The 12,684-nt window shown below is 36.4% G+C and overlaps 1 protein-coding gene across 1 annotated transcript in view; it reads right to left on the minus strand.

The window, feature by feature from the left end:
* RNF17 (ring finger protein 17) overlaps positions 1–12,684 on the minus strand; it is a 53,021-nt gene that overhangs the window by 19,191 nt on the left and 21,146 nt on the right. The window contains exons 17-25 of the mRNA XM_041118577.1: positions 11,718–11,908; positions 10,501–10,639; positions 9,867–10,020; positions 9,037–9,152; positions 6,792–6,912; positions 5,942–6,059; positions 2,396–2,617; positions 1,275–1,425; positions 67–185 (exon numbers count right to left, since the gene is read on the minus strand). Coding sequence (XP_040974511.1) covers positions 67–185; positions 1,275–1,425; positions 2,396–2,617; positions 5,942–6,059; positions 6,792–6,912; positions 9,037–9,152; positions 9,867–10,020; positions 10,501–10,639; positions 11,718–11,908 — 1,331 coding nt within the window. The remainder of the gene's footprint in view (positions 1–66; positions 186–1,274; positions 1,426–2,395; positions 2,618–5,941; positions 6,060–6,791; positions 6,913–9,036; positions 9,153–9,866; positions 10,021–10,500; positions 10,640–11,717; positions 11,909–12,684) is intronic.

Here is a 12,684-nt window from a genome sequence, read left to right on the forward strand (position 1 = left end):
AGGAAAATATTAAGTTACGTCATTATTAGTTTCTAATACTGCTGCTCAGTATAAGGGAAAGGCTACCTGATATCGGCCAAAGAACATTCTATTGCTAATGTCCTAATTTTCTTCATATTTTCCTCCAGTTTCCTTAGACAGCTGATATCCACTGTTTTTTCAGCTCCAGAATCATAAAGTATCACCTGTTATAGACAAGAAACACAATGAAAAGAAAAAAAACCTCTCTTAGTGTATCTGTAACAAATGATAATTCAAAGCATGCCTGAATAGGTAAACAAAATTCGAACAAACATTACCAGCATTCAATGAACGGCCTTTGCACTGAAGTACTTCATCACCCAACACAAATGACTACCACAGCGTACCCAGAGGACAAACACAAAAATGTGCTCAAAGGGGGTTAAAACAACTTTACAGATGCTGTTACTAGAATAAGAAAACTTCTTTTCCCATGCTTCAGTTATGTTAGTGTATTTAAATTTGTAAACCTAGAAACACTGAAATAGCTCCCCTCCACCTGTTGCTTTTTATTCTGACATGGTTCAATAGCTCTTTGAGGGCCCTTAGCCTTAGAAAGCAGATGATGCAAACCAGAAGTACACGAAGTCCCGCTTCTGCCTCCTACTAACAAGACCCACAGGCATAATCTGATAATGGTGGAGAGAACCCATGGCAATCCAGTCCTGGATTATCTGTATGATTAAAAAGCCACTCTTACTTTTGAGGCAAGTAGTTATCTATTCACAAAATGCCTCTTCTGATGCTCCTTATTCTTTTCAAATGAGCACAAGACACATGTTTAATGCAGCACTGTGTGAGAAGTTACTGTGGAAAATGTTACACCTACATGGCACAGCGCATCACCATCAGTTTAGGGTTGAAGGAACAGCATGACTACATGTGTTCCTGTGGTGTGCACTCAGTTCAACTGGTTCCATCTTTTAGCAAGGATCATTAAGTTTGAATTAATGTGACCCTCAGGTTCCCACAGCTTCTGGAATCTAAGCTAAAAAGTAGTGTAAACATACACAAAGTCAACCTCATGAGCCTTCTTCAACTACCAGGTTCCCTGCTAAAGGCATCTGAGCTTTGATGAGACTAATCTTATTTGCAGCAATGTACAATGTAACTTACTTTGGACAAAAGCAAAAGGCTGTATGAGAAAACATTAACACAGAAGTAAGAAGCAAAGATTTCACATTATTTTAATCAATGAATGGTTACAATCTTTAGAAATGAAAGTATAAACCCTGTTATGATAAGAGGTTTACCTCTGCACTCGTTTCAGAGACAATCCTGCTTATTCGACCTCTTTGCCACTGTTTCAAATCACGTACATAAACAGCACAGTGCATACTACTTTCCCACTTCACGGACTGTGGCTGGGATTCTTTGTAGATGGTAGCCATCCTCTCCTGTAAACTAACATTCAAAACAACACTTTTTTAGTGGTAAAATTTTACCCAGTGAATAAAGGGCTTATTTAGTCAATCACTGCTTAACTAGCACACAGTAAAGTTTTAATAAGTGTCTGACATAGTATTGTAGTTTTTCATGATATGCTAGAAATACATGAAATGGAGCTTCAAAACACATGCAATCTGATTAAAATTCTGTAAAACTATCATGTTTTCTTAAACAATGGAGTTAATCTGAGTGGTACTGATCATTCTGTATAGCACTATTAGAAAGATGCACTATTTTGCCTTGACAACTTGCGACTGTGGTACTCATTTAGTGTCATGACTAATTCAAAGGGACTCTAGGTAGCTACATGCAAGAAGGTAAAAAGATGAAAGAAAGGAATAATAAGAGGCAGAATAATAAGCAACTCTTGCACTAAGCAATGACATTTCCATTTAACGGTCTTCAAACAGTAGTCAGTATTACCTAAATGTTACCTAAATATCTACCAAAGGAAGGTTGATACACTAACATGTAGAAATTGCCTTCAAACTTTCCTAACAGCGTATTAGAATCATGTTGAAAGAAATAACTTGAAGTTTTATGACTTAGGACACCAGTATTATTTAACAAGATTCCTAATGAAGGAATAAGGAGGAGAAAAGAAAGAGCAAAAAGATTTAATCTTTCTGGACAGTGTTGCATTTATCAGGCCCCGATACTACATTAAAACCAATCTGAAATAGAGTTACATCATGTACTTAATTTGGAATCACAAATATTTAATAAACCACAACATAGTGCCAATCTGTCTTTTGCTCCTATACTTTCCTCAACAAAGCAAGATAAGCCAACAGCATTCAAAACGAGTACCCAGTGCCAAATGCAACCCTAATCACAGTTTCTTCTAACTATACTTCACCAGTTTGAAATAAGAATGCCTTAACTTGAAAAAAGTTCTTTGAATTTTCCTTTTTCAGAAAAGTACCTTTTCAGTATACTTTCTGATGACAGCCATTGTATAAAAATTTTACTAGGAGACACAACATGACTAATTCTCGCTTGTAGCTCTTTCTTAGAAAGTGATCTGAAATCTCCTTCATCCACAGGTTCCATGCCTATAGGATTTAAAGCTTCCGAGGTTTCAGGAATTTCTTCTAGAGGAACATCCCATATTTCATTGGGCCTTACAGCAGTACTTTCAGTGTACCTGTAAAGAGCATAAAATAACTAGAATGGAAAGTTTAAACACATTTGAAACAAAGTGAAAAAGAGCTCAATGATAAAACTTCAACATGACAGGAATCATTCAACATGAACAGAGTGAATAAAGAGTAACTCAGAAATGCAGAAAAAAATCCCAACAAAAGACAAAAACTTTTCTAAATGCTACTTCTGAAACACTCATGATAGTAACATTTTTATTCTCCTTCAGAAGGTATCCTTGCACATTCTACTGTAAAATGAAAGCACTATGCAATATAGGCTGCTAGCAGAAAAGCAAGCCTGACAAACAGGCTGCTGAACATTAATGTTTGTGTCTGCCTTAAAAACCGTCAAACTACTACTATCATGCTTCTGGAAAGCAATGTTGCCTCTTAGTAAAAGCTGCAACATGCAACTTCTATGATGTGTAAATAATCCTTTCAGAAGTAAAGAATATTGACATTAGTGAAACATTTACCTTTCTATCATTCTCTGAGGATATAAATACAACACAACCAGTGCTACCACTTTCTTAAGTACAGTACTGAATGAAGTATAGTCATGCTAATACCTTTATGAGAACTTGTTTAAATTGTGCTCTAGTGGATAGAATAAAGACCAACAACAATCAGGAGTTGGCTGGTATGTATTTTGAGCCACAACCCAGCTTACTATGAGTCTGCATGAATTGTGCCAGCTAGAAATGTAAGAGGTTGCAGCTTGAAGAAACATCTGCTAATGCAAAAGAACTGGTTTCTTGCAAACATCACTGACTAAAGGAGATGGCAAGGCTGAGTTTAAATGCTAGCCATTTCTGGGCCTCCAGGTAGAAACTCTCTCCTGTTTTCAGAGATCTACCACCTGTCTTTTCCGTCATGGGAAGGAAAAAAACTGCTCTGTTAGAGAGAAAATTCCATAGTGTTTAAGTGTTGAATCATCCACTACATACTGCTACACAATTATTTATGCAAACCTCCCTGATGCAGGTCTTTGGAAACTGCTTGGTTAAACAGCTAACTTGTAGAACCAGGAAAAAAAATGAACACCACAGCTCACAAATACGCTTACCTTGCATACAACTAGTCTGAACTATGAAATGGACAGAGGCAATCTGACACAGAGAGTTGTCCCAAGTGAAATACATGTTACATGTCTTACAACGACCTCTCTAGTAACTCCAGTATAGCATTATCATTGCAGATCCATCAGAAAAACAAATCCATTTGGAATGAACTTCAGACTCCCAAGGTTTCTTTCGGGAATTCTGTATGGACTACTTCCTACCCCAATGCATGAGTAAGGTTACAGATGTTTGCTTGTCAGCAAGCTGGATTCAGTGAAGCACTGTGCTCTCCTGCTTATATTGCCTTATACTAGTTTAGAACTGGCCTGGGTATTCCTCAACAGCATTAAACATGAAAGAGTAATCCCAAATGTGATTCTAAATGACATAAAGTCGTTTTAAATTATTCACCAGTCTCTTGCCTTTTTGCAGACATCCATCTTCACAAATGTGAAATTCAGTGAGAAAGTGTGTTAAATGAACTCTGAAGAGCTAGGGACCTACGCACACTGGAAAACAAAGCCAGCCAAAAACCCCCAAGCCCACACAAAACAACTCCCTTGCCCCACCCCACCAGTGGAAACATCATTCCAACTAAAAGACGTGGAGCACTGGGTGTAAATGGCAAGGTGTTGGTAGGTGGGGAGAGGGGCTGCAGGGGTGACCTCTGAGAGAAGAGGCCAGGTGCTGTACCATGGCAGGCACAGCCCATTTCAGCGCTCTCTGCAACAGACCCTCCAGAGGACATGGCCGAGCCTTTTGCTGAAGCTGGTGGCACCTCTAATTTAATGAACGGCAGAAAACACCAAGGAGAGAAAGGAGGGAACAGAAAAGAAATAAAATAGGGAACAGCAAAGTCAGAAGAGTAGAAGGTATTTTGTGGGGGGAAAAGGCACACTCCTGAAGGGACTGAAGCCTGTGGAGGGCCCACATTGGAGCACAGGAGGAAAAGAGCAAGAAGGAAGGAGGAGCAGGGAGAAACTGCTGTGTCCTGACCCCAACCCCCTGCACCGCTCACTGCCTCACTGAAGGCACTGAAGTCACCTGAGTGCAGGAGGGGGAGGAGAGGTGCTTGGAGTAAACTTGAGCCTGGGAAAGGGGGAGTGTAGGTACCATAAATTTTTGTCTCTTATGTACCAATGCCTGAAGCATTAATTAAATATTTATGCTTATTAGTAATAAATTAAGTTAAATTAAGTCTGTTTTGCCCGCAACAGTACTTGGTAAGCAATTTCCCTGTATTTATTTTGACCCACGAGTTTTCTTGCTTGTTTCTTCTATTCTCTCCCCAGTCCAACTAAAGAAGGGGGAGTCAGTGACCAACCAAAAAACCCACTGTAGTAAAGTTATCAGTCTTACACAGCAACTTATACTAAAGTAATATACCCACTTGTTTGCAGGCTGCAAGCAGGCATCTAAGTATAGCTGTAACACAACAAAATACCCTAGTGAGAGTGACAAAACAATTCAGCTCTTCAGGTTTAAATAAAGCTGTTTGACTTCACAAAAAATCTTACTAAAAATTGTGACCAGTACAAAAGTGTTACTATGATTTAGTTGTATTTCTGAGCTACGAGATGAAAATCCACTTACTTGCTTCCTCCTGAAAAAAGCAAATTCAGGAATTCCCTTTAGGAATCAAAACTTTCTATATAACAATCTTTTTACTTTCATCAGTATTCAAAAATTATTAATGAAAGAGTAATTATTTATTTTCATGAATACATTCCATGGATTATCTTTTTAAAAAGTCAACAAATTAAATGCAGCAGTCTTATCTCCTTATCAGCCTCATCTTCCCTCACAACTTCCCAACTCTTCTATCGCTGTCATAGCTGGCTATCCGAGTATTTGCTTTCTAATAACAGACCCTCCAAAGAGATGACTTACCTCAGGTGCAGGTTAAACACACAAAAGTAGTATTTCTTTTCTTACTAAAAGGGAACAGGAACCTTAATGATAACCAGTTTGGGGAAGATTTAGCACTTAAGCACGCTACAAGTATGATGCAAAACATTTATCTCCAACTTCTGAATCAATTACAATTTCAATACATTATGTTAGTCAAGATTTAGTTTGAGAATTCAACTATGCCAAACTGCAGAGTTACACTCTCTAACTTACGTCAGCTGACGAATGTGATTTGTAATGAATTTATCACATATGTGGTAAGTTCCAGCCACTGGAGGTGAATATTAAAGCCAGTAATTCTGTTACACAAATGCAGTATTTCCAAATACTTTAAGTTATGCACAGGGTATTTACCCAGGTGTGTAGGATGCTAGGTCTTCTTTAACCAGCTGACAGTTAATACTAAAGCTTCTTCCATGAACAGTAGAGGAGTCAAAGAGTTCAACAGATAAGATGTTATTATCTAAAATTTCTGTGAATGAATAATATAAACATAATTAGTGCCAACCAATGACAGTATAAAGACTATTTATGGTTTTGGAGGCATGGCAAATGGTACTAAAAGACAGAATTTTGTAAAATTACACTTGATTTATAAAATAATTGATTCTGAACATCAACAATATGTAGAGGCTTAGCTTTGCACATATCTATAAAGTTAACTTAAAATACACCAATAGTTACAGTGTTTTTGTACAAAGGAACCAACTGATACATGTAATTTCATTTTTTAGATGGGTTCCAAACCACCGTTCCACAGGGGTTGAAAAATAACCAGCTGTATATTAACAGTAAATGGTATTAAGAAAAATCCTACGAAGGCATGTATGCATTATCTGAATTTCCCTCCCTGCCCCAATGTTTTAGAGCAGCAGCAATCACACTCCCAGATACTAATAAAATTAGGAAGAGTCAAGGATAGCTAGTACTGTTGGAAACAAGCCCATTTTAATAAACCAGGATACTTGTATCACTTAATGCTGGTGTGGTCCCTAAGAGAAGACATAAACAGAGCTTTTGTCAGAAGTTCTATCTGTTAGGTCTCCTCCAATCAGTTCAGATTTAGATACTCTCACTCCAGGCTACCTGTTGCAAGTATGAACATAAGCATTTCAAATAAATACTATTTAAAATAAGAAAGTGCATGTTTCTACATTTGAGTCAATTCAATAATATTTAAAGTAATACACTCTTGATAACTTACCAACAACTGAACAGAGCATAAGTTTATCTTCAGTCATTTCTTCAAACCTCTCCTTGGCTTCTCTGTTCCACTCATTTGCCCCTTTATAAGGCTTAATGCAAGCCAGCCTGCACCTGATTGCCTAAAGAATAACTCAAATTATGTATCTACCATTACATATCAACACCATCTCATTACAGCCAAATCACAGCCTCTGCTTCGCACTCATGCAGGACAGCAAGACCTTGGCTTCTGGTTCCACATTACCATTATTTGAACTGATTTAAGATGATCCCCGCCCACCCCGCTGGCAGCTGAGCAGGAACCTCAAATTCAGATACATTCCTGCTGAAATAGAAAGAGCTGACTTCTCCTTGCTTCCCTTTATGGTTAGGCATAAAATTGGTGCAGAGATCAGGAAAGATTACTGCAGAGAGGTGATAAAGAAAGCCTTCATCCTGGCTTGCTTATGATGTAATGACTCAGACTCAAAGCATCTAAGATTAACATGACTATACCATTGTAGAAGTCTGAAGGACCACAGTAACTATGTCACAAAAATTCCTGACAGATTTTTGAAAGGTATTAATTAGAAGACATAAAAAAAGAGACACACAAGAAATCAGACAAGATGAAGTACGTTGATTAAAAGAATTTTTGTTTGGCATCTTTATTGCAAACTTTGGTGGCTACACTATGCCTCAATTTTAAATTAACTGTAATGTTATTGTTTCCTCCTTCTTGTTTACTGCACCACAAGGAAGAAGAGTAACACAAGTGACTGAAAAGGGAGAGAAAGGAAATAAAGACAATAGAAATAAGAATGTTTTGTGCAGATATTCTTAGGATACAGGCAGTCAGGAATATGAAAATAAGACTGACAGGTTAATAATTAGAAGAAAGGGCTGTGGATGACAAAACCAACACTACATTAAGTACTGCTTATTCCAGTCCTGGCCAAGATTTCTGGCATTTCCCCTAAAATGCCTGCAAACTGTATTAACTGGCTGAAAAAAGTCCAACTTCTCTTGTAACAGCCTAATTCAAATCTCTTAAACAACCAACTTACATTTGAGGCAATGCAATATATGATCATGTATGAAGACTTAACAATGCTTTCATGCAACAGGATAGAGCTGCACAAGCAACCTCATTTCTGATACACTTACCTTCTGAATGCTCTATTTTGCAATCTTGTGTTCATTCACATTTCAAAGAGTTTTAAATCCTTAACATTTTTTTTTTGTAAATACAAAAGATCTGAAACCATAGCAACACATAAGCAGACTCAAGTCTGCTGATCTTTCTATTATTTGTATTAAAACTAATAGCAAGAGGAACTTGTTACTTCTTACACAAACTTCAACTGTAAACACCTTGCGGGAGTGTTTCACCATAACCTATACACAGCATAAGAATGCTGAAATTTGAGAATAACTGATGGGTTCAGTTTTTTTTAGACCATTCTCTAGTGGTCATATACCCATCTGTATTGGTAACTCTTTAGCCCCTTCTCTGTTATGTTCAAAGTGAGCAGGTATAGTAGTATGTGCTCAAGAGCTGACAAATTAACAGGTTCTTCTGAGGATTTGTATTTGGTCAATAACAAGCAATCAGTTGGAATGATGGGATAACACACATCAAAAATCCCAACAGCCTTATTCATTAGCCGCTCTGATCTGAAGCATTAAGACATTGCAACTGCAAGAACATTTTGCCATTTTCAGAATGTTTCCTCTCCCTTGCTGTCAAAAAAGGCTCAATTGTTTTGGCTGAAACCTTCCCCTGAAACATCTGCTCAAAATATAAACAATTAAATCCTACTTTCAGTAGAAGATGCTGGACAACCTTAGTTACAACACTCACTACTTCTGGTGCCTACAACTGGTTAAAAAAACCCTATCAATATATCAAGTTTTAAAGTTTAGTGTTAATTATGGTTGGAAAATAAAAGAATGTAAAAATTAATTTGGCTTACTATGGAGTAAAAGAAGGTATCTGAATTAAACACACACACAATGTATATACACCTCACCGCAAGGTAACATTAGATTTCATTTAAAACTAAATGATATTAAAAATAAAAAATTAAGAGCTTTCAATGTGCACCCAAAACATATTTAATAAGTCACATCATAAACCCATGTGAAAAGGAACTTGCTTAACATTTTATTTACTTCAGAATGTTAACAACCCTCTCTTTCCCCTTCCAACCATTGAGATTCTATTAATTTTGACTATTTAATCTAGGCAAGCACTAATTTACCTTTTCTGGAAAGCTCAGAAGCTCCTTTTTTACTCTGCATATGTCTTTAAGAGTTAAGTTAGCAACATTGCCAAAGTCAACATATTTTACTGTAACTTCTTGACAGCTTGGCAGCCCTTCAAGAAAAACAACCCAAGTTATTAAAACAAAAAATGAGTACCTGATACAGGTTAAAGCACCAGAATTTCAGAGCAAAATACACATTTATACCATATAATCATAAAATATCACATTTTCAAATGTTCTATAACCCAATTCAAAACCCATATTTTTTAAGAGCCAGCTCTTTCAGGTTCCTGAAACGACAGAGTAAGCATTTTGGTCCCCTTCCATCTAATCACTTTATGAGACACTGGCATGTTAAATACATGCCAAGTAGACATGTAAGCATAGAGGCATGCCACACTGCCCATGCAGGCAACATAGGGGTGAGCACAAGTACAGCCCCCATCCCCTTTGGAATTCCTATGGAGAATTATTAACCCACACTAGTTACACTCAGGGGTTGGCTATAATAGACAACTCTGTAGTTCAAACTGTAATAGTAAAATGAAACATTATTTTAAATAATTATATAATGAAATTTCCATAATATATAGAAAATTAAGTATACTGCTTCTATTTAAAAAAGAAAATGTATAAACCACTCCATTAATAGCAAAAGAATATAACATGAATTACTACTACTGACTTTAGAACCTACCTGTTAGTATAAGGATGCCTAGTAAAAATAATGACTGTTTGTTACCATTCATAGCCAGTGTGTGACTGATCTGGTACCACATCTGATTTTGCAACCTAGCATTAGAGTGAAAGAACCAATACTTCACCTATAATCTGTGCTCTGTACCAATTCCCATCCTCCTGTTTTGCAATACAGGCTTGGCCTTCAACTGGGCAGACAATTTCCAAGTTTTTCCCATACTCATGTTTATATACCTCCTGAATTTTCTTGGGAAGAGCTAAAGAATCCAGGCTATCTCTCTAAAATAAGAAAAACAAAACATACATACACACCAGATTTTTTTTTCTTCTTTAAAATGGTATTTTTTTCTCTTTTAAGGGACATTTTTTCTAGTGTACTTCCTAGTTTTCCACCTGAAATTAAACAGTGGTTATGAATAGATAAAGTGAATTGAAGAGCCTAACAACTGTTAAATATTGCCATGTTCAATCTCCACTTTAAACAGTAAAGCACTACACACCCACATAGGAATTAATCACGTAACAAAACTGACAAAAAAATGTTAACTTTCTGGAATTGTAAGAATTCCTGGAATTAATCTAGGATTAATCTAGGATTGTAGGAATTAATCTCATCTATTAATTCTAGGAATCCTAAAACTGGTAACAAGTGACAGAAGTTAATAGAAATTGTACCTTATTTAGTGTGGACTACAAGTAGCTCAACATTAAAATGTTTGTTCCGAGTTTTATTTAAATAGACCTTATTTCTAAACTTACCAACTGGAGATAGAAATCACTTGGACTATTAACATGACAGACAACGACAGAGACTTCTTCTCTTTCTTGTGGAATCTTAGGTGGACTGTACTGCAAGATGGTGTTATTTTCTAACTGACTGGGAAGCTGTGATCTAAACCTAAGGTAAACAAAATGAAATTTTTAATAAATTCTGTCAAAATTAACTGAGAAGGAACCCTTTTATATTCAAATGTCAAGTTTCTCATAAAAACTGCAAAATGGTCTTATAAAAATAACTTGATTCATGTTTGTATGAATAGTTTGAACTTTCCTTCTTGCATTTGGTGCAGCCAGTTCTCTCTAATGCTTCTCCCCTCACAAAGTAATATATGAAGAATGATATATGGCAGCTGGCTCCTAAAAAGATTTTGTTATTTGGGATGCAGTAGCGTACATTTAAATTGTCAAAAAAAAGTAAAAGGCTAGAATCCACTACATTGATAAAACCATTTTCTTTAGATTTCCTTAGCCTTACTTATGAGGAAAAGCAATTACCCGAGGAATAGATGCAGCAAAAAATTACCTCCCACTGTTCTCACCACCATAACTAGATATGCTCAAATATAAACAAAAACCTTATTCTGTGTGCAGCAAAATGAACTGTAATTTCCTACAGATTTGCATGCCGTACCCCTGTACCCGAACACCAAAATGCTCATCTTGTTCTCCATCTCCTGTCTCTTCCACTGGTCCCTCCAAAGCAGCTCTCCTCTGTCCTAACGCCAAAATCAAGCTCCCCCTTATACCCTATCATTGTTTCTCTTACTCACTGTGCTATATGCACCATGTCACGCGGCTGGTTCAGATGTGCTGACTAGCCTGTCACTGCCTACCAGCCAAATCAAACAGATACAAGGCTTGATTTCTGTATGTTTTTCTGTACATGGTAAGACACTAAGAGCTTCTCCTTTCACCCTCTTGTTATTCAAACTTGTACAGAAATTTAAATTTTGTCATTTTCTAAAATAAAGTTCATTATCTAAATAAAGGCCTGACTAGTGCTGAGTATGCCACACTGCTTTTGGTGAAAAGGTGAAGGTGAAAAAAGGAAATTAACAGATATTGCTGAATATTAATACATCACACATTAATATATCAAACACTGCAAAAACAACTTGCTTTGTAAACTTCACTTTATAAGTATCATGCCATTACCATTTATGGCATAAGAGCATAAACTAAAGGAAAACACGTACCTTGCCAAGTCTAAAAAAACTAATGCATCCTTGAGAGACACTGGCATGTTATTGCTTATTTTATTAAAAGGATGTTTTTTCAAATCCACAATGAGAACACCATCCTCTTCTCTAAATATGGTCATTAAAACAACTTTATTATTTACCATTCCTAAAAATTTTGTCTTTGCTTCCTCTCCCCAACCTTCACTCTGTGTTAGGAAGAAAGAAGTAGTTACTGAAGATGTCAGATAATGTTAAAACAAAAAATAAAAATAGTAATTAAATATAAAATAAAATATAAATATAAAATAAAATAAAAGCAAGGAAGGGAGCACAGATGCATCTGAACAGATGAAATAGTGAACACACTGTTACACTATCTAGTCCATAGCCATGACAGCACTGAACAGTATTATTCTATGATGGATTTAGAAGTGTTTTTAACTGTAAAAAACTGAGTCAGATCAAAGGACTGCAGTTTCCACCATGTTTCTTTTAAAGATTCAAGATTTCATCCCCTCTGATTGTTCTGATAGATAAACCAGAATTGTCATACACTGTTTAATCTCATGACTTACATTTCTGCTCTCCCAATTCATTTGAAAGTTTGTTCTTATCATGGCTTCATAAAAATATACAAATATAGTTTGATCAATTACACATTCCTCCTCTCCACATCATCCTTCTTGACATTTTACCTACCTTGAAAAAGCCTGTCTGAATTTATTTCTCTTGGATCAAGTTAATGCGTTTCTCATTTGATACTGCAAATCTGTGCTTTTTAGGTGTGAAAAAAATGAAAGCACATATAAAGAAGGCATTTTACCCACACCTGTGAAAATTGTTTCAGATCGTTCCTATTTAAAGCTATTTCAGACAACATCAGACTGGTAAAAAAACCCCAAACCAACCAGCAGTTATACCATCAGAAATGCACAGCTGCACTGGACATAGTTCATTCCCATGTGAAAGTGGCAAAAATAAA

This window comes from Aquila chrysaetos, chromosome 19 (genome assembly GCF_900496995.4).
Source record: "Aquila chrysaetos chrysaetos chromosome 19, bAquChr1.4, whole genome shotgun sequence".
Taxonomy (NCBI): domain Eukaryota; kingdom Metazoa; phylum Chordata; class Aves; order Accipitriformes; family Accipitridae; genus Aquila; species Aquila chrysaetos.